Source organism: Leucopleurus acutus (genome assembly GCF_964270905.1).
Source record: "Leucopleurus acutus genome assembly, chromosome: 14".
In the NCBI taxonomy this organism is placed as follows: domain Eukaryota; kingdom Metazoa; phylum Chordata; class Mammalia; order Artiodactyla; family Delphinidae; genus Leucopleurus; species Leucopleurus acutus.
In genome coordinates this window covers 509,058-536,380 of record NC_139156.1, presented here as the reverse complement: position 1 = coordinate 536,380, position 27,323 = coordinate 509,058, and the positions used below count along the sequence as shown (strand labels likewise).

Sequence of the window (27,323 nt, the reverse complement as noted above, 5' to 3'; positions counted from 1 at the left end):
GCAGCACCCAGCCTCTACTCCACCTCCGCCCCTGGGGTGGTCCGCGCCTCCAGGACCAGGGACAGTCCCCCTCCCTGCCTAAGGGTCCAGACAGGACGCCCCCTGCCCTCACTTTGCCCCGAGACCAGCTCTGGTGTGTGTGTGTCTGCATGAATGTGTGGTGTGTGTGCAGCAGCCCCTCGGGCTCTCAGCCGACCAGTGGAGCCTCGGGACTGTTGCACCAGACCCCAGCTGAGGGGCTCCTGGGTGGCACAGGCAGGCGGAGGGCACAGGTGGGCGTGTGAGGGAAGCCAGGTGGGAGAGCAGCCACCCACGCCCGTGGACGTGCCAGTCCCTCCTGACACATGCCCACCGTGGCCTGGACCCGTCCTGGCCGAGCAGTGTGGCTGAGAATCTGCAGACCCTGGGCTGCGTGGAAGCGGCGGGTACCGCTGCTGGGAGACTGTCCGCAGTCCAGGGCCTCTGGGGGCCGTGCAGCCTGCCAGTGGGCGCAGGGTCAGAAGCCGCCAGTGAGCAGTTGCTCACGGCTCTCCTGGGCGGGCGGGAGGGGCCGGGCCGACCTCTGGGCTGTATGGGCCCACAAAGTGGGTGTCAGACCCCGACCTCTGCTGGGCAGGGGAGGGGCCCTTGGTAGAGGAAGACCCCCCTCCCCCCTGCTCCGGGAGCTCAGAGGCCCGATGGGGGCCGTCTGCTGAGTCTCAGGCTGATGGGTGAAGCCCCACCTCGAGTGGTGGCTCTGGGACCATCTGCTCAGGCCCCTGTTCTCTGGAGAACCACTTGGGGTCCTGCTCCCCCACCCCGGGGCCTCCTCCGTCCGGAGCCTCCATCGCCCTTGACCCTCCCCCCTCGAAGCTGCCGCCCTCGGCTCTTGGGAAACACTTGCACCCTTGACCTTGGGCTCCTTAGGTGGGTGGGCGATGGGCCTGCAGGAGAGGAGGTGAGAGGCAGATTGATAGAGACAGAGACAGGGAGTTGGAGGAGGGATGGGTGCGGGAGGCCCTGCTGCTCTGAAGCACCTCGGAGGCCTTCCCTTGTCTTAATCTTACGGTCCTGATTATAAAATCAGTGCCTGCTAATTACAAACCATTGTTTGCATCCACAAAGGCAAAGAGAAGCGGGGCGGGGACAGTAGCCTGAGTCTTGTGGCCCCTGCCCAGCGTCTCCGGTGTGTGGACCCCGAGCCGTCTGCCGCTGTGCCGCTGGCCCTGCTCCCGTCACCCCCTTAGGCCCCTACTTCCACTTTCTCTCCGGCAGTGGGGGTAGCTGCCCCTCTACCAGCGGGAGCCTGGGGGGCTCGGGTGGGAGGCCAGCTGGGGTGAGGGGGCTGGACCCACTGTCTGTGTTTCCCCAAGGGTGGCAGGGAGTAGACTGTGTCCAGGAGCCCCCCTCAGGCTGCCACGTAGAGCTAGGCACAGGGAGGGGGCGGCTGAGGGGCTGGGTTTCAGTCCCATCCAGCCCACCTGGACCCCTGGAGGGCCCAGACCCTTGGGGTCTCAGCCCCTGGAGGGCTTGCTCTGTGGCTTCTGAAGGTGAAGGAGGGGACTCAGGGCCAGCTTCCTGCACGGCCGAGGGCAGGAAGGCCCCAGCCAGAGGGCGCTGAGGCCGGCTCGCTGCCCAGCGGGTGCATCCCAAGTGCTCGCCCTGCCTCAAGGTGCTGTGCGGCCCCTCAGGGCTTTCAGTGGGACCCGAGCCCAGAGCAGGAACCCAGGCCCCCGGGCTGCCCCTTCCTGCGCTCTGGCCGCAGACCCGTCCAGGGGCCACCCCCCCCCCCCCCCCGCCCACGTCAGATTTTTGTAGGAGCCGAGTGGAGCAATGCCTGCCAGGTCCAGCCCCCTCCCTAAGTGGTGAGGACGGTCCCCCTGGGCAGACACAGCAGCTGGATTCCAGGGCGGCTGGACAAGGGACACAGGGTCCTGCCCCTCACTTCTGCAGCTGCTGGCCGGACCCCACTGCGGGAAGCCTTCCTGTTTGCCCGCTCTGGCGTCCACACAACCCCGGGCGCTGCGTCGTGGTCCCTGTCACCTGGGGCAGGGCCCCCTGCTGGGTCCAGCCAAACCCTGGGTGCAGAGGCACCACAAGCAGCCCCTGGAACACAAAACATGCTGGGCCCGGCCCGCTGTTTGCCCACAAGACAGAAAGTATCCTTGCCGGCCCTGGAGGACGTGCTTGGCATGGAATTGACTGGTGATAAGGGGTGTCCTTCAGGACTACTCACTCCCTCCCGTTGCTCCATTCTTGGGGGGGGGGTCCCCACAGCTGTCTGCTAGCTCAAGCCAAAGTTTCCAGCCACCAGGAGGTAGCCTACATTAACCCTTGGTGGGTTCCCAGAGAGGGTGGCCTGTGGAACAGAGAGACCTAGGCCTCTGCCCTGTACCCCAAGCTGTCCTGCACCCCAATCCTGCCCTGTGCCCCAACCTGACCTGCATTCCCTGGGTTATTCTCCACTGGCACTCCCCACCCCAAGGGGCAGGCAAGGCAAGGTCAGCAGCCCCTCCCCAGGGCGCGGCCGAGGCCTGGTGGCAGCTCACACATGCTGTGCAGGCCGCCTCTCCTGGCCTCAGTTTCCCCACCCGTCAAAGGAGGCTCTGAAAATGGCCAACCCGTCCAGAGACAGCAGGTTGAAGCGGTGTCCGCCCTGTGACGTGGCAATTCCACTCCCTGGTGTCTGTCCACCCAAGAGGGACTGCCCCAGACGGACTGGAACGGCAGTGTCCTCAGACTGGAAACCTCTCCAAGGCCCCTCGAAGAGCAGGGGGTGCAAATCCCGGCGGCCTGAGGTCCTCGTGGTGGAGAACACGTGGTAACATGGGGAGCGTGGCCACAGGGAGAATTACGCGTTGTTGGTCTGAAACTGGACTTTAACTGGGTGCCCTGGATTTTTATTTGCTCAATCTGGTGTCCCTGCACCCTGTTTGTGGAGAGGACATGGGCCTGGAGTGGGGGGGGGGGACGGGAAACCAGGTCCGGGCCGAGACTCCTGTGGCTTCCGGGGCCTCCTGGGCTCAGGGCTTCTGGCGCCGAGAGCCTGAGCCCGGCCCGGTTGGGAGGGCCGTGCGGCCAGCGTGACCGCGGTCAGAGGCCCCGGTGGCCCTGGGCACCTGTGGGAAGCCCCTGTGGGCGCTGGGTCCCCAGGCGGGACCCATGCGTGGGCCAGGCTGGGCCTGGAGGCTCTGAGGAAGGGCCGGGACGGAAGACAAGGAGTTAAGCCTGGACCCGGGCCCCCCCCCAGCCTCCTGTCGGGGTTTCAAGGTTGTGTCTGAGCAGCTCCCTTGCTGGGGAGATAATCTCGGCTTCTGGTTATTTTCTCTCCCCTCTCCGGGGCGGATCCGGAACACTTGCCCGGCCATGGGAACTGCCCTCCGCCCTTCAAGGCCGCGGCATAGACGGCCCTTCCCAGGGCACCCTTGGCCTTCCCAGGACCCCCAACCCGAGGGAGGATTGGGGCCGCCTTTTCCAGACTGCTGACCTGACAGCCCCACCCCCGGCCACCGGCCCAGAGCCTGGGCCACTGGGCTTGTCACACAGGCTCGCACGCACACTCAGCCCTGCCCACCAGCCCTGGGCCCGGACCCCAGGCTCGGCCCAGGTCCCCAGCCCCCGGCCCCCGCACGGTCACTGCTGTCCATGACCCAGGGGCCGGGGGTCTCTTTCTCACGGGGCTGGGCTCCAGGTTTGGGGAGGGACCTGTCACCTTCAGTGGCGGCTGCTGCCCATGGCAGTCTCCTGGGCCCCCAGCTGGCTGACCCACAGGCAGACAGCGCTCCTCAGGCCAGCTCAGCGTCCCTGACCCAAGGCCCCTCTGGGTCCCCGCAGGTACCGAGGGCCCCTTAGTAGAGGCCTGGGGGGTCAGTGAGGGGTGGGGAGCGCTGCGGGTGAGGGCACAGCCTGAGACTGGGCACCTCCTGCTTCCCTCAGCGCTGGCCCCCGCGGCTGAGGAGGAAACCGAGGCCCAGACCAGCAGGGGAGCCTCGCTTCCCAAGGACAAGGGCAGCCTAAGCTGGAACCAACATCCTCTCGGCTCCAGGTGCCTCCCAGGGGCCCCTTCCCACAATCCTGGATGGAGAAGCTGCTGGGCTGGGCTGGGCTGGGCTGGGCTGGGCTGGGCGGGTGGGAGCCCCCAGCTGAGCCGCCCCCGTGGACTCGCTGCCCCTGACCTGGGAGGGGGCTGGGCTGGGGCTGACCTATCCTAGCTGCCAGGCTAAGGGCCACACTTGGGGGGGCGTCCCGAGACCCCCTGCTTCAGGCAGCCGTGGGTCACAGAGGAGCGCCCAGCCCGGAAGGTCAGAGCCAGGGCCACAGGCGGTGGGAATAGAGGGGGAGCCCAGGGGCTGAGTGTGCACGCACATGTGTGTGAGGGCCTGTGGGTTTGGGGCTGTGACCTCGCAGTGGTGAAGGGGCTGCGGGGGCCGGCGAGGAATGCTTGGTCTCTCCCGGGGCCTGACCTGTGAGGCTGGGCTTTCCTCTGGGAGCCCAGAGAGGGCTCGACACCCACCGGCCAGCTGCCCGTGTGTGGCTGCACCCAGCGAGCAGGGTGGGCGGCATGCTGTCATCCGGGGCCAGGGGTCTGGGGGGGGGCGGTGGCAGCCCAGGTGACTGGCAGTAAAGGTGTCCAGACATGCCACACCCCCACCCAGCCCTGCACGGCCCCTGCCCACCCTCCTTGCCCTGTGGGCATGCCCTCTGCCTGGATGGCCTCTCAGCTGACTTGACGGGTGGAGTGGGGGTCACAGAGGGCAGGTACCACTTCATCGCACCATGTGGCCTGTTACACTGCGGGAACAAAGATACCCCCCCCCAGAACACCTGGGGGGCGGCGGTGGGATCAGAGCCTGGGGTCCTCACGCCTCCCCTGGGGTGAGGCCAGGGCTGCTCTGGCCCCTGGACTCCCCAACAACCCTCTCCTGGACGGTCCCATTTTCGCTGGTGGGTGAGGCCCAGCAGGGCTGAAGGCCAAGAGACGGACCAGGCCCTCGGCCACCCCGCTGGCTGGTTCTGAGGGAGCTTCTCTCTCTTAACAAGTGTGTCCTTTTCAGGGTTTTTGAGGGGACGGATGTCAAGCGTACGTGGGGCGCAGCAGCAGGCCTGTCTCTCAGGCGAGCTTGTTAGAGCCATTATTCTCATATTTTTCCCATTACAGAACAACATGTTGCCAAGACTGTCGACAATACAGAAGCGACCATTCTGCCCCCAGGGGGCCATCGCTGTGAATCGTGCGGGTCTCCGCCAGCCTGTTCTCTGGGCATCTTTTTATCACTTTCTACGCGTGAGCCACGTCCCTTCCAGGGCAGCTTCCCCCACCTGCCCCCGCAATCCCGTGGCAGCGGCGGGGCCGCCAGAGGGGCCTGGAGCCCCAGGCCTGTGGGTGCTGAGGGCCTGGTGGCCCTCGGGGCAGCGGCCATTGCCCCAACATGCTCACGCGTCCTTTCCTGCGTCTTCTCCGCGCCTTCATTTCTAATCTCAGTCGATTGCACTCTGCTCTGCTTAATTTACTACCTGAATTTAATCACAACCTTGAGCTAAACAAACCGTGTTCTGGCTGAACCTCTAAGTCAGTTTTCTGGAAGCTCCCCGTCACCGGTTCACTTCTCGTACGTTTTGCGTGTCTAGGGTGTTTTTCCCTGAAAGGTGTTTCCTAGGCGTCACAGCATGTTTAATGCAGGCGCAACGTCAGGCCGGCTGCCCTAACTCACAGCTCAGAAACACAGCCTGGCAAGCTCGCTCAGCCTTGATGCCCTGGGGGAGCCGAGAGCCCGGGGTTCGGCCCCCACCAACCCCACGTGATGGCTCCGGGGCCCTTTGGTTGAGCACCCGCCCTCCCATCTTCTGGAACTCTCTAAACGTGCCGCGTTAGTGATGCCCGCGACATCGGGCCCACCAGCTCTGCCTCCCAGGCTCCCCCCGGAACCTGACTTCTCAGGGCTTTGCCCCCCAGGGCTGTCAGGTGCCTCCTGCTGCCCGGTGGCCACGGTGGCCCTGCCTGAACAGCGCCAGCCTCCGCCTCTCAGCCTCAGGCCCCCTGCCCTCCCCGGCCCGCAGCCCCAGCACGGAGCCCTGCTCGAGATGCCCTTGTATTGGCTGCTCCTCTGCCTGAGCCGCCAGCCCCTCATTTTCTTCACGCCTTTACTCGGGAGTCAGGTGTGGTGGGCTTCCGTGGCCCCCGCTCCCACACGTCAGGCTCTGTTTTCATCTCCCCACCCGGCTCTATTTCTGGGGGGCGCACCCCGCCCCCACCCCAGGCCTCACATTTCCCTGCTCCATCCCGCTATCTGGCTCTCGGCCGCTAGACAGCGCGCACAGGAGAGGGTGGTGGTTCCTTGCAGGACTCGGCGTGTTACTGCTTTTGAAGGAGGGTCGGGAAGGCGCAATTTCTGTCCCGGCCACGCGGAGTCGCCCTCGGGCCAGCCCGGCGCCGCTCCTGGGCAGTGTGGGCGCGGTTCCCGGGCACCTCCACTTTCCCATTTCACAAAGGTTGGGGAAGCCCGGGCTGCCCACTGACCTCGACCCACCCTGGGCGGATAGTGTCACTGCTGGGCCCTCAGGACCTCATTTACACCTCTGTGCCTCTTAAGGTTTTCCCCTTAAAAATGTTTTTTAAATTATGAAGTACTTAACACGTGCAGAAAGCTCTGTCAGATGACGCACCAAGTGCCCAAGCGTCCACCTTGCGCACGGAGACACTTACCAGGGCTTGGGGTCTGCTTCCTGGGCTGGGGGAGGGCAGCCTGGCCTTACCTCCCTGCTAACTGCCCGGCAGTCTCTGCGCCGCACAGTTCACAGCCGGAGAAAGCTGGAGTGACCGAACCAGAGAGCTGCCTTGAGTCCACAGCCAGCAACGGTGAGAGCACAACGGCGGCGCCCAAGGGATAGACCAGCGGGCGGCCTTCTCCTGTTCTTCCAGAGAGAGCCCCGCCTCTGCTTCTCCCCCGGGACCCAGGCCTGAGCCAGCTCTGCTTGTGACCCAGCAGGACTCAGATCCACTGCCCGTCACACGTTCCCCAGGCCCACCAGCCAGGTCAGGGGCCTCCCTCCAGGGTCCCCGAATCAGGCCCTGCCGATGCGCCCCGAGCCCGACCCTACTTGGGCTGCTCCTCTGCATTCCTGCCCCTGCTGGGGGCCCAGCCCCTTCTGAGCTCTCCCCGCCTCGTGCCCCACGGTGAGTCCCCTGCCCGCCCCCAGCCCCAGCCCTGGGCTTAAGGCCCCTCGAAGCTGGAGTAGGGCGGGGGCTCTGGCTGGGACCCCTGCAGGGGCCACCTGTGGGCTCGTCTGCAGGCCAGCGATCCGGGGCCCACCTCTGGCCCCTGCAGCTCAGCACCTGCTCCCAGGGTCCCTGTCAGGGCAGCCCTGTGCCCTGGGCTATGTTTCCCAAGCTCCACCCTCTGTCTCCAAAGCCCAGCCTCCAGGCCAGCCCCATGGCCACCTCCGCTGGTGAGCGAGCACATGGGCACTCCCTGACACAGGCACATGTGCGATGCCCACTGCAGGCTCCTGCTTCAACAAAGGGCCAGCCAGCCTCCTGCGTGTGCGCGTCTGGGTGTCTGGCCCTGGAACACAGTGGCAGCCCCTTGCTGTACCCTGAGGTGGAGGGAGGCTGCGGGAGCCCGCACCACACCCAGACTCCTGCCCAGCTGGCAAGACACTGTGAGCTCCGGGCTGCGGGAGCTCATCTCCGTTGGCCTGCCAGCTCCTGACACTAGGAATCAGTAGGGGCTGCTTGTGGCCCGGAACCCCGCGGCTGGCAGTCTGGAAGACCCAGCACACGGATCCTGCGGTCCTGGCTCCACAGGCAGGGCTGCTACCCCCACCGCAACGTGCTGCCCCCTGAGGCTGTGTCCAGGGCAACCCTCAGAGATGGCCCCATCCAGGCTCTCCCGGAGGCAGGGCCCCTCCCGGAGGGAGCAGGTCCTCGGCCTCAGCTGTGCTTCTAGGGAGCTCAAGCCCTGATTCTCCCCGCAAGGGCCTCGGAGCCAGCCCTCGGAGCGCCATGGCCCTGACCTGGGCCATGGGGCCGCGGCCGCGCAGTCTGACTCAGGGAGGATGCAGGCTGACTCACAGCTGGAAGCAGCCCTGAAACCCTGACAGAGGTTTTCAGCTCTGACGCCACTTCCTGAAACCCTGCAGGGGCCCAGGATGTGAGTCAGTGGGCGGGAAGCAGAAGCAAGGCTCTGGGGTGCCCCCCAGCCCCCCAGCCTGGATGCCAGGACACGGAAGCCAGCAGGATGCAGCCCCTGTCCCCACCCCCAGCCCCCCTCAGCGTCTGGGGCACCTAGCCACACCCACCCACCGCCCTGAAGTCCCTGTCCAGGGCCCCACGTGGCCTGGGTGAGGCCCGTCGCACAGGTCCTGGCTCCGCTCTGACCCCCCGGCCTCCAGAGCAGACGTGGCGATTACCACGAGCCTCTGCCGGGCCCCACAGGCTCTCTTCAGGGCACACGACCTCCCAGCGAGCTTTTTCTCCGGGGTCCTCGGGGACTTCAGGTGAGCTGACAAGCAACGCTGCCGCCCCCGGGCCCCCACGGCACACAGCACACCGCAGACCCTCCACATTCACAGACACAGTGATGACGGGACAGCTTAGGGCCTCCGGGGAATCGGACCCAAGTCTTCACGTCCAAACCAGTCTCGGGCGCAGGGGAGCCACAGCGGCCGGGAGCCCTGAGACGCGCAGCCGGGACGGGCCCAGGCCTCATGCTCGTGGACACACTCGCTCGGGCCCCCGCGGCGCTCTGAGCCTGCTGGACGGTGTGCGGCCACACCCGGAAGCACCTGGTCTGGGGGGATTCCGTGTGGGTTCAAAGTCCGAGTCTGGTGGACGGGGAGCGTGGCCCCTCTGGCCCTGGGCGTCCCTCCGTCACCGGGGCTGGTCTCTTGCACGAGCTCCAATTCGCTGGTCCTTCAGCTTCAGCAGGTGCTCCAGTCTGGCCGCCTTCATCTGCAGGACCTGCAGGAAAACACACGTCCCTGAGGGACACGTGTCCACCCTCTGGAGCTGGGCAGCTTCAGCCCTGGGCTACAAGGCCACACAGCCAGTGGTCAGAGGCCAAAGGCCCTCGAGTGGGGCACCCTGGACGGAGACGATGTGGGTCCCTGAAATGAGCCTGAGGGGACCCAGGGTGATGGAGGGCAGGACACGAGAGGGACGGGCTGGCTTCCCTCCCCCATCCCGTCCAGCCTACTCCTGGGTCCTGCCAGCCACGGGCTGAGACTGGGAGCCTCCCGGCCTATCCGTTCTGCAGCCCCTGCCCGGCCCCGGGCAGGTCCTTGGAGCATGCCTGCTGATGGTGCAGCGCCATGTGCAGGGCTCACTTCTGAAGGGAAACAGCCAAGAAGACGCTCCCGTGAAGACCGACGGTCGCCCCTACTCAGCGCCCCTGCTCAGCGGTCCTGCCTCCAGTGCAGCCGCTGGCCCTGCTGAGCCTCCTTCCAAGGGAGGCCACGGCGCAAGCCTCCCTTGCTGGGAACACAGAGCCTGCCTCCCTCAAGCAGGTGAAAAAGAATATTTCGAAAAGCTCATCTGCCCCCTAGATGCTGTGTCCAAGGACAGATGGCTCCAGCTGGCCGAGGCAGGGTGTCGGCCTCTCAGCAGACAGACCCCTCCGAGGACCCTGGACAGGGTGCACCAGCAGGCCCAGCGTGCCCCCGCCCCATGCGGCCTGGCCACACCTCTCCCCAGTGACAAGCTGTGAAGGCCAGGGGCGTCCCGAGGCAGCATGCCGATTGAGCGTATCCAGTTCTAATTTCAGTCCACGCGGGACGCTCCGGCCTGGCACATCCAGGCCCCTCCACGGCCCTCCCCCCACCTGCTTTGTCTTACATCAGTGACAGTCACGGGAAGGGCACTTAACTGTGTCACTATCTTAAGTGGCAGGTGAACTGTTTTCCCCTCTGGGTTTCATAAAATAAAACACAGTTGGCAGCTGAACAACGCGGCGAGGAGTGGCAGCGGGATGTTAGAGGTGCCAAACAGCACCCCCCCGCACAGCCAATAACCCGCCTACAGCTTTACGTTCAGTCCCGCACCCTGGGTCTGCAGCACACACAGCGCAGCGCCGTGGTGCATATCTACTGAAAAACACACACGCCATTCAAACCCATGTTATTCAAGGGCCCACGGAGGCCAGGGCCCCCTGTGTTAGCCCAGGGGCCAGAACCACGGCCATGGGCGCGAGAGAGCAGCTTCATCCCTACCATGGCTTCCTCTCTGCTCTCCAACACACGCAAACCACGCGATGACACCACTTTCCTGCTCCCTTAAGAAAACTGAGTGGAGATCCGCGCAGCCCTCGGGAACCGTGCTGTCATCACAATTCCTGACAACCCCTCGGACCCTGAGGCCCGACATGTTCAGCCTGCACAGCCACCCCACCCCCCACTGTCTTGGGCCCAAAGATGCAGCCTGTGCTCCCAGGGTGCTGGGGGAGCACGCAGTGGTCGCTGTGCGGCAGTGAAGGGACCTGAGCACCTCCTGAACCCAGGAATGCTGGAGACCCTTGGTGAGAGAGAGGGGAAGAGGCTGCGCCCCCAGAGCCAGGCTGCGTCCCAGAACCAGGCTGCGTCCCAGAACCAGGTGTGCACCTTAGGGATGTGCCTCTGCTCCCTGACCTGGCCCCATGGCCCCTGGGCTGCTGTCCAGCACATCCGGTGGCATCGCCTGTGAGTCTGCAGCCCCTGGCTCGTGGGCCCCAGGCTTTGATAACTGGTGAAGCTGGGTGGTCAGTCCATGGGGATGGGGGCTTCTAGGTATCTTCGGAACGTCCTGTATTTAAATAATCCACCTAAACGTGGGTCCCGGTCAGGGGCCCCGCCTGCCCCCCACCGCCTCGCCGCACACCAGTCCGGGCTGCTCGGGGGGTGCCCAGGCCTGTACCTTGACTGCCTCCTGCAGCACACCCAGCACCTGCTGCTCCTCCTCCAGCAGCTGCTGCAGCCCAGGGCCCAGGAGCTGCCAGGGCTCGCCAGCTGGGCCCCGACTGAAAGGCAAACCCGGGGCCTTCGGCCCGCGGGCCAGCGGAGGTGGGGCCGGGGGCACAGAGGGCTCGAGATGGGGCCCACCCTCTGTGTGCCCAGCAGCCCGTCTCCTCTGGAGCCCTCTGACTCCCAAGGGTCTCCGCCCCGGAGGGCTCTGAGGGGCTCGGCAGGCCTGCGAGATAAGCCGACCGCCAGCTCAGGGCCTCCGGCTGGGAGAGGGGCACACAGGGGCGTGGTGGGGTGGTGGGCTCAGCCCACACAGCGCCACAGGGGCACAGTCAGGCCTAACTTGGTGCCCAGGCGCAGCCCTCGGTGCCTCTGAACGGCTTCCCCGTTTGGAGAGGTGACCATTGAACGACGGCCACCCCGCACGGCCTGTGGACAGGGCCCGGGAGTGCCCACTTGTTGGGGGGGCGGTTGGCTATTACCAGCGTGTGCAGAGGCGGTGAGCCCCACCCATGGTCTGTCAGTGTCGCCACTGGAGGCTCCTGGGTCCAAGGGTTTGAACCCTGGCAGAGGGTTCAAACATTGTGCAGGGAGACCGGCAGGAGGGGCTGACTCTGCTCCTGTCGCCGACAGGAGGCCTGCCTGGGTCTCCCAGTCACAGACAGGGAGCAGGGAGGGGCTCACTGGGGGACGCTGGGCCTGAGCGCTTCTGAAAAGGGAAGCAGACAGGTCAGGCTGGAAGGGGCCATGGGGACCCAGACTTCACTGCAGCCTGGGCCCCGGGGCCGTGGGGACCCGCGGCTTCATCCCCACCCATTTCCTGGTTTTACTCTCAGCCAGTTCCAAGGCTGTACGACGGTACCCACACGGCCAGCCCTGCCGGGCGGGTCCTCACCCGCCTCCACCTTACCCCTCACTGCACACAAGACTGGCTTGATGGCCCCAGGCATGGTGGCCACCACCTTGCGGATCTCCTCCTCCGAGACACAGAAACCCAGCTTGTGGAGGACTTTCCCACAGAGGAAGCAGGGTACAGCCCTCAGAGCAGACCGCCCTGCAGAGCCGGGCGGCAGGGCTGGCTCGCCTCTGTGCAGAGGGCCCGGGACCCACAGAGACCCGTGGCCGTCTCGTTCCCGGCCACCCCATCAGGGGTCACAGGACACATGGTGCCCTGTGCCTTCAGGCCAGGTGAGTCCCAGCCTGGGCCACCACCTCCCCGATAAGTGTCCCAGGGACTCTGTGGAGGATGCATCCTCTTGCCTGAGTCTCCTCTGTTCTGGGCGGAAGTCCTCCTAGCTCACCTCCAAAGTGCTCAGAGCCTGGCCTCTCCCCACGTCCGCCTGCAGCTGCCGTCCTCTCGCCTCTGGGGGCGGGGGCAGCCCACCCCTCCTCCCCCTCCCGCAAAGTCCCCTCTCTCCTCAGAATAAGTCCCCCCCCCCCACAGGCAGTGAGCTCCGAGGACCCTTGGTGACATCCCCTCCCCACTGCAGCCCCACTCTGTTCACTGTCACTGCCTCATGGGTTCTGCCTTGTTGTCCCTCATGTGACTTGTCACAGCTGACACTGGTCCCATCTCTTCATTTATCTGTCTTCCCCATAGACGTACAGCCCCACGAAGGCAGGGGCCCACGTACTGCTGTGTCTGCTGGGCCTGAGCAGAGCCTGTCACCCAGAACTGTTGGCGGGTGGGCGGCTGAGCGAGAGCTGTGGTCACGCAGTCAGAGGGCAAGGCTGGTGCCCCGTAAGCGGGTGTCGAGCTGACCAGTGCTGTCCTCTTGGCGGGGGGCCCCCAGGAGCCCCCGGTTGGACTGGACAGTGTCAGGGAGACCCACAGCAGGGACACAGCCTGAAAAGTTGTCCCAGGGGCTGGGAGGGGCTGTGGGGAGGCTGCCGTCCAGGACGGCCTTGGAGAGTGAGGAGTGGGGCCCCAGCAGAAAAGGCGGGGGCAGAAATCCTGCCGTGAAGCCCCGCCTGTTGAGAATGCTCCAGCTGCCGAGCTTCTGGTTCGCGTTGCAGGTGGGGATATAGTTGTGCAGGTCCACAAGCCGGGGGTGGAAGAGCTTCACAATCTCGGCCAGCATCACTGGGGTGGAGCGGGCAGGGGCGCGAGGTGAGCTAAGAGCCCTTGGATTCCTTAAATCATCAGTCATCCAGGGCCTCCGAGGTGGATGAGGACGGAGAGAAATTCCGGGGAGCACCCGCAGGGTGTGGGCGCCCCAGGGGAGGGGGGTGTGAGAGCCCGTGGTGTCAGAGGAGCTGCTAGGAGGACCCCAGTCTGCTGCATCCTCCCCCGGGGAACGCGGGGTCCGGGGACAGGAGGAATTCCCGTGGCCAGGTTGAACACAGAACTGGCCGCTCGCTTTGCCGCATTCCTCCTCCTTCTGGGGCCATCGAGGCAGCGCCCCTCCCACGTCCTGCCCACTCCTTCCAGAGGTCCCTCACGCCCTGCCTCTGGGGTCGTCTGCATTTTGCAGGGAGTCCGGAGAGCGGGGACCCTTCCGGGGCCGCGGCCCTTGCCTGGCCGTCCCGACTAGCGGCACATCTCCTTCGGGGCTCCTGCTGGCCGGGAGGGATGACCGCTGCGCTCTTCCCCTGAGCAGAGAGCGCCAGGAACCGCCTGACGGGCGGCGGCCCTGTGGCCTGGACAACCGGCGGTCACCCCGGCCCCCGGCCCCGTCGTGGCCGCCGCCCCGCCCTCCCCGCCGTCGCTGAAGTCCCGGGCCAGGTGGCGCTTTGCGGCGGCTGAGCGGCAGTGCGTCCAGCCAGGCGTCTCTGAGGCCACGGAGGGCGCTGGGCAGCAGCGGCGGCCGGGGTGGCTCGGCCTGGCGGCGCCCAGCGTGCCGGTGCCCACCGTGGAGCCGGGAGACGGCGGCGGAAGGGTGGGGCCGTTGCCGGGAGCCCTGGCGGCCCGCTCCGCGCGGGCGGACCGAACTGCTTAGTTTAAGCAGAGGAGGGCTTACGATAAAGTCTCAGAAGAAAAGAAGGGGAAAGTTTTATTTTAACAAGCATTGGACTCTTAAATCTTATAAATTCCACATTGTTTCGCATGCAACATTTTCCACCCATCTCCCGTCATTTAGAATTTGATCAATAATTTAATCGTAGAACACAAAAACTTCATTAAAGTTTTCAGCCCTACTGAATGTGCATCTGAGGTTTCCAGAGACCCAGACAAGACACCAGGGGCAGTATGGAGACACACGTGGGTGAGGAGGCACTGGCCTGGCCCCCGTTCCTGAGGCCAGGACAGCAGCCGAGGGCCCGACCACGGAGTCCTGGGCGGAGAGGGCCTGGGCTGTGACCGTGGGGTGCTGAAGAGTGACCTTAGCCATGAGGAGTTGGCTCTTCTGCTAGGACTTTTCACAGAGGACCCAGCCCTCAGGGAGGGGGACGGAGGGCCTGGGGCCAGGCAGCTGGTCTGTCGAGGTCACATGATCACAGGTAACATCCAGACAGGTGCACAGATGCCCCCCAGGGTGCTTTGAGCTCGGGCCCCATCACCTCCTCTGGACGGGGGGTTTCAGAGCAACCTTTGGGGCAACAACTCCCTTGGAAAAGGAAGAAAGAACTGACATTAAAAACCATCTGCTACGAAGAGCACAACTGAATCTAATTTCCATTTACTTTTCTTAAAATTTGGATCCTCAGTTCATCCAACGATATGACTGTGCTCAGAGCTCAGAGCCGAGTGGAGACAGCCCGGGTATTAACAGCTGATGCTTTATCAAGAATAGACTTCTGTACTTAACACTAGTGGAGAAAAAGACACAGTAACAGCTGGAAGAAGCGGCAAGCACTGAAAAGTTCTCTGACAGAGTAGAGGGCGGATGTTACACCCTCTCAGGGCTGTGCCCCAGGCAGCCAGCTGGGCACTGCCCTGTGTGTGAGGGCCTCACCTTAGTGGGTCCAGGCTGGGCCCCTCCGGCCCTGGGCTTGATGGGTGGCATCGGTGGAGTGCAGGTTGGCTTGACGACCTGGAAGGAGGCAGACACAGCTGATAGCCAGCTGGGCCAGGGCGCCAGCTTCCCAGCTCCTTCTAGAAAGTTCCCTGGGTGCTCTGCTCTGCTCCAGACCGGCCTGCTTCGCTGAGCTCTCTACAGAAAAGTGCCCCCAACCCCCTCCCCACCCACAGCTGCCACTGCCCCGAATGAAACCCAGATGTGGCAGGCCCCCATTCCTGGGCCCATCGGCTTATCTCACTGCCCTGCCCTCTTCCCTCAACTCCCCCCTCCCCCCTCCCCCAACATGACCCAGGAAAAGCTCTTAAATTGCCAGAGTGGGGGTCTTCGGAAGCTCTAAAGCAAAGGATCCACTACTAGAATTTGCATTTGTTTGCATCTCAGCTTTCCCCGGGCCAGGGCTGGAGTGGAGACGGAAGGCCTCCAGCAGAGGCCCTGCTCAGCCCAGGCAGCTCATTCCAGCGCCAGAGGGACAGGGTGGGCCCAGCACACCGAGAAGGTCCCTGCTGAGCAGAGGGGCAGAAGTCGCCTGCACTTTTCTCCCCCAGCACAATTCCCTGGCTGCCACCAGTTCCGTGGCCAGAAATCTCTCTGCCCACCCCCTTCCCTGTCTGGCCTGTCAAAACCCCTCCTAAGACTTTTTTACGGACTATTTTTGTAACTTCGTTGTAACTCTAAAATTAATTCAAAATAAAAAGCAAAAAGTAGAGGATCTCCGTTAAGCAAACGCCACAGTAATGGCTGTGGTAGGTGAGATCCACCCACAGAGGCACCGCGGGTCAGTTTAGGAAGTAACCAGCCGGGCGTTGCTCCAAGCACCCCCACGACATTAACCGCTAAGGGAAGACGGGCCCTACTGAGATTTAGAGCCCTGCGGACACCATGCAACCCAGTGATAACTCCACACCGGAGGCAGACAGGCTGCCTCGGGCCCCCCAGGCTCCTGGTGGGCGGAGAGAGGAGCCTGGGTCTCCCTGCCTCACAATTTGCCAGAGCAGGTGACCTCCCCGCCTGCCGGGCGGTGCGTGTGCCTGTCCAGAGGTGCGCAGGACCCTCGGCAGTACCCACGGGGCTCCCAGCAAAGAACGGGACCCGCCAGGGCCAGACCTCAGGACAGGCGGGAGGGCCTCCCGAGTGAGCCGCTTGCTGGGGCGGCAGTGACTCACATTTGGGAGAGACCCTTCCCAAACCCCTGAAGCCTCCAACCAAAGGGAGCACAACGATGGAGCCCACAGCCCCACACACCCCTGTGCCCCTCCCCCGGGGGTCCTCTCACCTGCTTGGCCTTCAGCCCCGGGAGGGGCTTGGTGGGAGGAGCAGGTCTGAGCTGCTGGGAGGGGAGGAGAGGTCAGGACCCCAGTTCCCCTGGGTTCAGTTCATGTCGGCCCCTGAGGGTGCAGTGGCCACCACCCGAGGGTCCCTGGCCCACCAAAGCCAGCCCCAGACCCTCCACCTCCCAGGATCTGCTCTATGCCACCTCGACGGCCCCTCTGCCAGCCCCCCACTCACCTGGCCTGGGACCTGCTGGGTATACACAGGAACTGGGGACGGTGGGCTGGACGTAGCGGCTGGAGGCTGCAGGAAGCCGGCCGTGAGCCTGGGTCTCAGGGCAGCCACCTCCAGGGAGCCCTGGCTTCGGAGCTGCCCCCACCCAGATGAGGACCCAAGGTTCCGGCCCCTCCCAGAGTGGGAAGAACACAGGCCCGTGTGTGCACAGGGGGCGCCATCCTGCCCCACCACTGGGCAGGGCCCTGAGTTATGCTCCCTTCCCACAGCCCTGGGGACGCACAGAGGTGCTGCATGGCAGCAAGGGCGTCTAGGCCTCAAAACCGCCCCGAGGTGGACTTTGCAGAGGCCTCGAGCCTCAGATTCAATTCTGTCACCAGCTCCTGCGGGTCCTCAGACCACTCGTCCTAAAGCCTCGTTCTGCCTCTAAATGGCGGGCGTGGTGGCCACTCTAAGCCCCTGGGTACTGCATCCTGGCCTGAGCTTTGGGGGTGGCCTGGGGAACCCGTTGGGGATGCCTAGTGCTTACAGCAGGAGGTGGCCACTTAGGGGTCACCGCGGAAGCCGTGGGTTTGGGTGGCTGGCTGGGGTGGGAGGAAAGGCCCGGCTCTGGGGGCCCCCTGGTGGGAGCCGGGGCCCTGCCCTTCACCGGTGTCCTGTGCCCCTCGTGGAACAGGGGGTTGGAGAGCCCCATGGCCGTCTTGGGCGCCACATTCCTGGGGAGAAATAAGATGGGTCAGTGCTTCCTGGCCTCAGGATTCAGCCCAGGGACTTGGGGCTCCTGGGCGTGGGAACCCTGGCCTGGCCAGAGGCCCACTCAGCTGCAGCTGCCCGTCGGGGTGCGCCAGTGACAGCTGCGCGCAGAGGGAGAGGCAGCCTCACGTGTCCCCATTGACTCTGGGGTCCAGGTGGGCCCGCAGGAGGTACTTGGAGGCCACTGGGCAAGTGTGTCCTGCTGCGGCCAGCGTGGGGGTCGAGGTCCCCCCAGAGTGGGCACCGGGGACACCCAGAGCCCAGGGCAGACTCAGAGCGCACTGTCCACCGAGGGCGGTGGGGTGCAAGGGGGAGATGGGGTCCTCTCTGAGTTTCCATATCACCAACCTGTCACCATGACCCACACCTGCTCCCGTGTCAGCGAAGGCAGGGGGCCCAGAGCGCGTTCTCCCCCTCCAGCAGTGCGAGCAGGCGACTCGCTCTGTGCACGCACGCTGACGCCCTGCAAGCCCAGAGCTCGCTCACCTCCTTCGGACGGGGCGCCGGGCTTTGCGGTAGATGACCACGCCTGCCAGGGTCAGCGCCACAGGCACCAGGAGCGCCACAGGCACCAGCACGCCCACCAGGCGTCTCCGGGACGCTGTGGGGACACAGGAGGCCAGGTGCCACCAGGGCCAGATGTGCCTCGAGGCAGCAGGGGCTGGGAGGGCCCGCGGGCAGCTTAGCGCATGTCCAGGCCAGCCTGGGGCCAAGGAGGAGCCTGAGGAAGGCGCCCCCTCCTTGGCCACGCCAACAGCCCTGAGCCCTGGGCCCCCTGCGAAGGCCAGGGCCACCTGAGGATCCTTGGCCCTGAGAACCGGTACATGACGCCAGCACTCTGGGCTCTCTGGGGACCAGCTGGAGGGCTTGGTGGTGGGCAGCCCCAGGCCCTCAGTGATGTGGGTGCGGCCAGGCCAGGCCCTGTAGGCCTGACCGCTGGGGAGGAAGACACTTGTGGGGGTGGGAGGCCCCGAGGTTCCCGGGCCCAGGACGGGGCTGAGCACCCAGCAAGGAGCTGGTGCTGTCCCTCGTTGCCCCTGCAGCCCTCCCTCTGGGACGGGCCCCCCTTCTCCTGTAGGGCCGAGGTGGGGACTCGGGATCCTGGGGTCCAGATGCCGGGGGTTGCAAGGCCACATCTTCAACATGCCCCTCACGGTTTAGGGGCACACGGCCTCCTTCTCGGCCCCTCCCAGGTGGCCTGAGAAAAGGCAGGACCCGCAGCCAGATCCCCCTGGGCTTGCGAAGGTGTGTGAAGGCGCAGGGCGGGGCGGGCCCTGCCTACCTGTGCGCACGGTAGACAGCAGCTCTGCGCAGTAGGGCGGGGCCCAGCCCGGGTGGCAGTGGCACTGGTCCTTGTGGTTGCACACCTGGGGGACGACCAAGGCATCAGGGTCTCCAGACCCCCACCTGCCGCACCGCCCAGTGCCCACTGAGGCGCCGTCTGCTCTGCTGGGGCCCCTACTGACAGAGGACAAACTAGGGGTCCAGGACTGCCACCACCCAGGTTTCGTCAGATGTGCTGACGGCAGCAGCCCCTCCCCGGGTGAGGGAGGATGGCTCTGACGGGACGCTGCGGACTTTCTGAGCAAAGCAGGCATCGCCGCAGGACGGGCAGGACAACTTTGGGGCGGGCTGTCCTCCTGAGACGGGGACACAGGAGGGCACTGCCCCAGGCCCCCCGGTTTCAAGCCCTCAGAGCTCTGACCTCCCCAGCGTCACAGCACAGGTTACTAAGAGCTCAGAATAGGACACTTCACATCAGACCGGCCTGGCCCACGTGTCCACCAGCACTGTGACTAACCTGGGCTTCCGTGTCTACACGGGACGCCCAGATCCCTGTCAGTTCCAGCCTCAGGAGGCCTCAGCAGGCTCCTGGCACAGCCCCAGGGCAACAGCCTCTGCCCTCTGTTTGTCTGGGCTATCCTCAGCACAGCCTGAGCGTCTTTCTAGCCCAAAGGGCTGGTGGCAGGCCATCCCTTGGACCCACGTACCCCATGGTTGCTACACCGGGCAGAGCAGTTTCTGGATCTGTAGACATGGAGGTCCCGGCAGAAGCCTTTCCAGCAAACCTGGAGGGCAGTGGGGGTCTCCGTAGGCAGCCAGTCTAGACCCCTGCTTGAAGCACCCCAGCTCTCCACCATCAACCAGAGCGGACCCAAAACCTGTGTCTGGGCTTCGGAGGGGCAGGCCACAGCCTTCACACCCCCGGTGGCCTCGCCCGCAGCCCATCTACTGGCCGGCCTTGGCCACGGGGAGAGGCACTGCCCGGCCAGCCTTCTGCTGCCACCAGGGCCACAGAGGACTGGCCCCGCCCATCCCCAGAGGGCTTGCAGGACAAATAGTCTTCAAACCCATTAACTGAGAAGGGTCTTCTCCCGCACCCCCCATGCGCCTTCTGAGTTTCTCCCCAAAACAGAGCCCTCCTCCAGCCGCCACCACCCTGCTCTGGGCCCCAGCAGCTCGCCCTGGGGTCCAGCAGCCCAACCGAGGCGCGTCCGGCCCACCTGCTCCTTGCCACACTTGGTGCCTTCCGGCACTGGCTCGTACGCGCTGCTGCTGTCCTGGACGAGAGCCTGGCAAGCACCCGAGGAGGTGGTGAGGGTGCAGGAACTCCGCTCCGGGGGCTGCCCCCCCTCACAGAACAGAGTGCCACACCTGTTGACCCTGAGGACAGAGGGACGTGCGTGGAGCCAGCTCCGCGGGGACCCCTGCGCGGTGCTCACAACTGTGCTCAGCGCACCAGGAGCTGTGGGTGAGGCCCTGGGTCCACCCGCAGGGGTCCACGGCCCAGCCACAGTGACCCACTCTCCCAAAGGGCAGCATGCTCTGGCCTGGGGGTCCTGCAGGGCCAGATAGGCCCCCGGAGAGGCTCCTGACTCAGCTCCCGGACTCCTTTGTGCAGAGGACTCTCTTGGTGGAAACATTCCGTGCCCTGGACCCAGGGGAGTCGGGCCACGGGAGGACGCTCACCTGCCAAAGTCCAGGGGGATCCCGCCCTTGCAGCCTGTGGAGATGCTGTAGCTGTAGCACGTCTCCGTGGCAACTCGAGCGCCTGCGGGGCAGGAGCAGGTCAGCCCTCCGACTCAGGACCAGCAGCCACCCTGGCAGTCCTGAGGGGCCCATGACCAGGGCCCATGCCCGCCTCACCTGGCCCCCACAAGTCCCGGCACCTCTGGGCCACCGTGGGGCAGGCCCCGTTGTAGCAGTAGCCCCCCGGGCAGGGCGTGCCGTTCTCCCAGAAGGCGTCCTCGGGACACATGGGCTGCCGGCCGTCGCAGTACTCCCCGAGGTCACACTGGTCCTTTGCAGGGCGGCACGGCTCTCCGGCCGGCTTCACCTGGTTCAGCAGAGCCGAGCTCACCCAGGGAACAGGAGGCGCCCGAACACCCACGCCTGCTGCTGTGCCCCAGAACCCCAGGCTCACCCTGCACTCGTGGCAGCAGCTGCCGTGGGCACACTCAGCCCCCTTGGCCAGCAGGCAGGTGCTGGCATTGCAGCAGCGGTTCTGACAGTCCTGGGGGCGGGGGCAACAGCGAAGGTCTGAGCGGGCTGCACGCTGGGCTGGCCCCAGGCCCTTCCCTCGGGTGGTCTGGTCACTCCCCGCCACAAGCCCTGCCAGTCGTTTTGGTACCAGAGGACAGGAGGTGTCGCTGTGCGTGCGCAGGGCGCCCGGGGGTCAGGAACGGTTGCCCCAGCCTGTGGATGGGGACTGGCCCCCCATGTGGGCAGCGGGCAGAAAGCAGAGGGTGGTGGTGGAGCCCGGCCCTGTACCTGGGGGGCGCCGCAGTCGCACTGCTCCCCACGCTCCAGGAACCGGTTCCCACACACGGGGCCGCCCACCAGCCGGTCGGGGTCCGGGGCGTCTACCAGGCAGGCCGTCCGGGGCTTCTCCACGAACGTCTCCAGGTCAGCCCGGCTGCAGTGGCTGAACTTTCTGGGGAAGCTGGAGCTGCGGGGAGGGGAGTCCCTGTCATCAGAAGGGTGGGGGGGCGGCCAGCCGCCCGTGCCCTGGGACACCCCTGCTGGGCGGGAGGCCCTCGGGCGGGCTGGCTGGGGCCAAGCCTCACCCGATGCTGGCCGCCATCACGCAGCCGCCGCCGTTCTGTGGCACCGGGCAGTAGCAGTCCTGGATGTTCTCGTCGTGGTCCATGCCCAGGTTGTGGCCCATCTCGTGGGCCATGGTGCTCGCCACGCCGACGGGGTTCGGGCTGTGGTCCTACAGGAGGGGCCATGCTGGCTGGGGTCACTCTGGTGGCCAGTCCCCCGCCCGCCCCCAGCAGGCTGAGGGGCTCGGCGGTGCCTCCTGCCAACATCACTTCTTCAAACCTAAAGCGTCAGTGCATCCTTCGGAAGAGGCAGCTGCTCAGGTGTCCAGGGGCAGCGTAGGGACCAGCAGGTGGACCTGAGTCCTGAGGCCCTCCCTCGCAGGCCCCAGCTCAAGCTCTGATCCCCACTCCCTTCCCCCCCACCCCCAGTGGCCAGCTCCAGCCTCCGTCCAGCAAACCCAGCTGGATCCCCCGCACCTGGTTCACAGCCCCCGAGCCCTGGGAGCACATGGCGGACACCCTGGCCAGTCCCACGGTGGTCCCTGTGAAGTCGACCCCGCTGGGAAAGAGAGCAGTGTCTGCACGTGGACACTCGGAACCCGCCTCCCCTGGGGGCTCCCTCGTCCTGGCAACAGCATGGCCCTCCGCCCACTCACGTGATGAGCTGCGCGTTGTCGTGCAGGTGCCGCCCCGCCAGGTCTCGCACCCGCCAGGACAGGAAGTTGTTCAGTGTGGTGTCGGCCTGGGTGCTGACGTGAATCTTGTCCCCACCGTTCCACATCTCCAGGCCCACGAGTACCACGCGGAAATTGAGCTCCTGATAAAGCTGCCAGAGGGCAGGGAGCCCCGAGGGTCAGGTTCCAACGGTGAGGCCAGCCAAGGGCCAGAGGTCCCCCCAGCGTCCGCTGCGATGGGACAGGTCACGAGGGCAGAGTCCTAGCCCCCCCATCACCTGGCAGATGGTTCTACTGGCAGCCGGGCGCCCCCCATGGCCAGCCCTCTCCTCCTCTCCAGGTGCCCCAACAGGCCTCTACAGCCAGGGTTTCTGTTGGGCTGGGTGTGTGCTGCCGCGGGGTCCCAGCAGCCCCTGCTGAGAGGAAGCCCCCAGAGCGAAGCGGCCCCCACCTTGTCCACGTGGTTGACCACCTCCAGCATCCGCTGGCGCACAGCCTCTCTGCTCCCCAACCGCTGGAACTGGAGGACAGTAGACCCTCAGCTGCAGCCTGTCGGCCCACCTGCACCCACCCCACCCCCCGCCCCCGCCCCCGGTACCTCTGTGCTGTCTGTGACCACGAACAGCTCCACGTAGCGGGTCTCTCGGGGCACTGGCCAGTTCTGAGGAGTAGGGACAAGAAGCCGGTCAACCACCCAGCCACAGCCCGCCTGTCCTCAGCCCGTCTGCGCACACGGAGCATCTCCAGGCCCCGGAGCTGGCCCCACAGCACTGGGGGAGCCTTGGTGGGAGCTGGGGGGGGCTCTGGCGCAGACTAAGGAGCTGGCTCTGCGGCCAGCGCGCAGCCAGGCCCAGGCCCACCCCAGCCACGGGGGCGGCAGGCAGCACCCCCGCTTCGCGGGGCATTCAGGAGTCTGGGGATGCATGGGGCCAAGCGGACGCGGAAGCAGCGGGCAGGGCCTCCCCTCACCCGGGGCCTGAGGGCCGCCGAGACCCGCGGCCCCAGGATGGTCTCCAGGCTGCTGTCGTTGACCCCGCAGGTGCCGGCCTTCTGCTGCAGGTGCTGTGCCTGGTACAGTGCGTGTTGCCCCTCTTCCCCGCCCTCATCCAGGGGCTCGATCAGGTGGATGGTGGAGCCGGCCTGGAAGAAGCCCCTGAGGCAGAGCGAAGCCCACGGCTCTGAGTTAGCGAGGGACCCCAGGGCAGCAGGTGCCCCCGGCCCACCCCTCCCTTCTTGGCCTCAGTTCACTTCACTGGAGAGTGAGACAGTGCTGGGCCCTGACGTCCTGACGCACCCCGCCTGGTCGGCAGCACCCACCTGAGGCCAGCACAGGTGCTGAGGCTGGCAGCGGAGCCCTGGTGCCCCTCCACGTTGCCCTGGTAGAAGCAGTGGTCCTGCGGGAGGAGGGTGTGAGGGCTCCGCCGCCAGTGCCCGCGCTCCCCGCACCGCCACGGCCAGCCTTGGGGGGGGGTCACTCGGGGGCCACACCTGCCTCGGTAGCCGCTCTGTCACCTGGGAGCCATTGGCGGCCGTGTAGGTCTCCACGTAGCCCAAGCCCACCAGGTCCCTGGAAAAGAGCCCCCGTGATGCTCTGGGCCCCGCCTGCCTGCCCCAGAAGCCACCTCTGGTGTGGAGGAGAGGCTGGGCCAGGGAGCTGTATGCCCAGGACACAGGTGTGTCGGGGGCAGGGATGGGAGCAGGCTGCAGGCTTAGGCCCCTGCTCACCTGTTCTTCCGAAGGTGCAGGGTGAAGGTGTGCCCTCGGGCCCCCAGGACGTAGCTCACACTCTCCGGGTACAGGCCCTGAGCCGGGAGAAAAGGGAGGGGTCCAGAGAGAGGGGCCCTGCCCCAGCCACGCCCACCTCAAACCTGGGGGTGGGTAGCACAGGGCCACTAGGGGGAGGTGGGGCCTCGGGTCGAACCGGAGGCAGTGGGCAGGTGGGGAGCTCCACCCAGAACCGCCTCGGGTGCCTCAGGCCTCGGTGGTTTCCTCACAAGTCCACACGGGGAGAAGAAGAATGCCCCTTACCGGGAAGCAAGGGGAGGGGGGACACAGCCCCTGACAGGCAGCCTTAGAACCCAGGCGGCAGAGGTGACCCGCCCCTGCGAGGCCCCGCCCCTTCCAGCCCAGGGCCCGACTGGCGGGGCGCCCCCAGCCGCAGCTGACCCCTAGGACACCGTGCGCTGTGCCCGCACCCTGAGGTCAGGACGGGGCTGTCCTCAACACACACTTGGGCACCTGCAGGCGCACATGCTTCGGGTCTCAGGAGTGCCCCCAGGCGCCCCGGGGAGTCCCAGCCCAGCCCCAAATGCCCGAGAGGCGTAAGCTAGCGCCCTGCTGAGCCATCCCCTCCAGTCTTGGAGGAGTCTGACTAATCGCTGGAGTGAAACTGGGGAGTGGCCGCGGCCGGCGGAGCTCCTGAAAGGAAGACAGGGCGGCCCGGCCGGCAACCCCCACCCCCAGGCGGGGCGGCTGTGGCCCTGCCCAAGGGTGGGCAGGATGGAAGAAGAAGGTGAGGCCCGGGGGCGGGGGGAGGGGGGAGGAAGGCGGCCCCTTACAGCTCGCTGGGCACACGGGGAGCTATCACCCTGCTCACAGACAGAAACGGGCTCTGAGGGGCCAGGGAGGGACCCCCAGGCCAGCCTCCCGCCCAGGCTTACCAAGTGGAAGGGCAGGGCTCGGCGGGTGCGGGGTGCTGGCAGGCGCCGGGGCCTCACCACCTCGTACTGCTCCACGTGGGGCAGGGTGGCCCTGGGGGCGACCTCTGCAGGAGAGGGGGGTCAGCAGGCGCACAGGGCACCCTCCCGCCCTGGGGGTCCCTTCCCAGCCTGCTGTGCGCCAGCACCTCCTCTTGGGGAATCGCCCGGCAGCGTGGGGACCGCAGACTCTGAGCCCTGGCTGCCCAGCCCAAGTGGGGTTCTGCGTGAAAGAGGCCGCAGGACCCCCGCCCTGGGTGGGGTCGGGCAGACTTGCGCCTGGCAGTGCACGGAGACCCCACCCAGTGCCTGCCCTTCCAGGAGCCCACCAGGCTGCCTCCCAGACCCTGGGGTGACCCGGATGCCCCCTCCCCCTCAGAACGAGGACACACACAGGCCCTGGGCGGGGGGAGGGGTGGGGGACGGGGGGGAGGGGGGAGGGTGCGGGGGAGGGGCGGGTCTGCCCGTCCAGCGTTTAGAGCTGACATTTCTCATCCCAACTAATCACGTGACCGCATCTAACAGGGAACTGGCAGCCCTGTTCCGCAGGGTTCGCCCAGCCCAGATCTAGAAGCTGCCCTGTATCCAGCAACAGACAGCAGGGACCCAGCCCAGGCCCAGAGATGGAGACCTACTCCCCAGGTGACTCTTTTCTCCTTCTTTCAAGGTGTTAATGGTTGTGTCTCCGTAACGGCTATCTGGCAAACCTCCCGGAGTGAAGGCCGTGCAGAGGGCCTGCCCCGTAAGCGCCCTCCCCCCCGAACCCCAGGAGGCTCTCAGGAGCTAGGGTGGGGGCCAAGGCCAGCAGCACAGTCAGTTCCCCCAGAGGAGAGGCAGGTCCCCATGTGGCAAAACAACCCCCTGGGGTGCCCCCAACCCCTCGGCTCCAGGCCACTGCTCCTCGGTCCTCCCCTCCCTGCCAAGCTGGGGGCTCCCCGTGGAGGTGGGCAATCCTCCCGAAGCCCCGGAATGGGGCCGAAGCAGCCAGGTCCTCCACCCTGTTCTGTCCCAGCCGGTCCCCACCTCCAACGCAGAAAACGCCCAGGTGGCCGTTTCCCCACGCACTTCCCTTTTGAAGTTTCCGTGTGTGCACCGCCCAGGGCCTCCCCACCGACTGGCCACCTGTGCGCCGCCGAATCCCAGACACCAGCCCAGAGCCCCGCGCAGGGAGCAAGGGGCCAGGCGACCGGACCAGCCAGAGCCAGACGTCCAGCACTCACCCTGTAGCCACAGCGCAGCAAGCAGCAGGAGCCCGAGGCCGTGCATGGCGGGCGGTGCGGGCGGGGTCCGGATCCGAACCCACGGTTCCGGGGGGCTGGGGAGAAGGTCCTCCGTGCTCAGGCTGGCTCTGGTCCTGCCCTCGCCTCTGAGGCTCTGGCCCTCGCGCCCCGCCCTGCCCCAGCGACCAGCCCCCTGCCCGCCCGCGGCCAATCAGCCCCTCGGGGCCGGGAAGGGCCGGGCCTGGGCACCTGAGGGCGCGGTCCCGCCCCCACCCCGCCTCCCCGGTCTCCTTCTGGTCCCCTGGGGCTCCTGGACAGTGTCCCGTATCCAGTGTTCAGCACACAGTTTTGTCAACGTGGACTGAATTAAGCAGGGCAGGTGGACAGACTAACCTGGGCCACTCCTGCAATTGCATCCCCCATGCAGGTGAGGAAACAGGCTGGGGCTGCCCGGGGGCCCCGCCGGGGGTGGGGGTGGGAGTGGAGGCCCTGCTGCGTGTGAGGCGTGCGCAAGGCTGCCCTGCTCCCAGCCTCCTGAGGCCTCACTGGGGAGACTGGGCAAGGGGAGCACACAGGTGGGGCCGCTGGCCAGGTGCCGGGCAGCCACCTGGCTCAGGGAGCAGACCCTGCTCTGTGGAGAGGGCGGATGTGGACGCCCAGTGGACAGCCCTGGGATGCGGTCGCTATGGGCCAAAGTCTGCAGCTGCCTGCCCGCTGCTGCCCCCAGCCCCCAGTTTCTGCCCGCCCTGCCCTGCCCTGCAGGCTGGGACCACTCCACTCCGGCCTGGTACCTGGGGATCCAGGCTTCTTGCAGCTGAGCTGGCCGGTGGCACCCCAGCCTCACTCTGAACGTGCCCCTGGGAAGGCAGGACATCAGAGCGTGTCAAGGCCTCAGGTGAAAGCGTGTGGTGCCCACAGTGGGTCCAGACCAGAGATCAAAGTTCAAAGGACCATGATTTCCCCCAAAGTGAACAGCAGAAAAAGGAAAACAAGGCAGGAGGGCTTTGCACACACTTTGGGGTATCTCGGGCGTGGGTGACAGAAGCCCCCAGGGCCACAGTGAGCAAGGGGCACAGGCAGCTGTGTCCCTGAGCCCATACGTGACCGTGTTTCACACAACGATGCGTGTGAACCACCCCAAATCCTCCCGGCCATTTTACTTCTCTTTTTCGGTATTGCGTGTTATCTGATAGCAGAAGTTCAAAGGCTAGCTGTCCCTATTTGGGCAAAAACCCCAGCTGCTGGGACTACACGCTCTGCTGCCCAGACCTCAACAGGGAACTCGGCACCAGGGGCTCAGCACCAGCACCCCCACCCCACCTACAGGACCAACGCGGGCCCGCAGAGCCCCCCCGCCACAGAGAACCCCTCCCCCACCCCACCTACAGGATCAATGTGGGCCGCAGAGCCCCCCTATCACAGAGAACCCCTCCCCAACCCCACCTACAGGACCAACGTGGGCCCGCAGAGCCCCCCCACCACAGAGAACCCCTCCCCAAGCCCACAGGGCGCTCCCCTCCCGCTGTCAACGCCTGCAACCCGGAGGTGTCTCCTTCAG

At 66.0% G+C, this 27,323-nt stretch overlaps 1 protein-coding gene across 1 annotated transcript; it reads right to left on the bottom strand.

Moving 5' to 3' along the window:
* Positions 1-13,947: 13,947 nt before the first annotated feature.
* On the bottom strand, positions 13,948-25,866 carry ADAM8 (ADAM metallopeptidase domain 8). Its single transcript, XM_082854182.1, has 24 exons — positions 25,766-25,866; positions 24,510-24,613; positions 23,575-23,651; positions 23,338-23,416; positions 23,167-23,243; positions 22,819-23,002; positions 22,448-22,510; positions 22,301-22,369; positions 21,832-22,001; positions 21,653-21,734; positions 21,197-21,345; positions 20,901-21,078; positions 20,554-20,643; positions 20,277-20,466; positions 20,100-20,181; positions 19,634-19,793; positions 19,121-19,198; positions 18,412-18,496; positions 17,616-17,730; positions 16,906-17,092; positions 16,380-16,445; positions 16,147-16,200; positions 14,808-14,885; positions 13,948-14,459 (listed from the first exon to the last, which is right to left on the bottom strand). Exons 1-24 carry the CDS (start codon positions 25,809-25,811, stop codon positions 14,409-14,411), a joined length of 2,514 nt encoding a protein of 837 aa, XP_082710308.1. The 5' UTR covers positions 25,812-25,866; the 3' UTR covers positions 13,948-14,408.
* Positions 25,867-27,323: the final 1,457 nt, after the last annotated feature.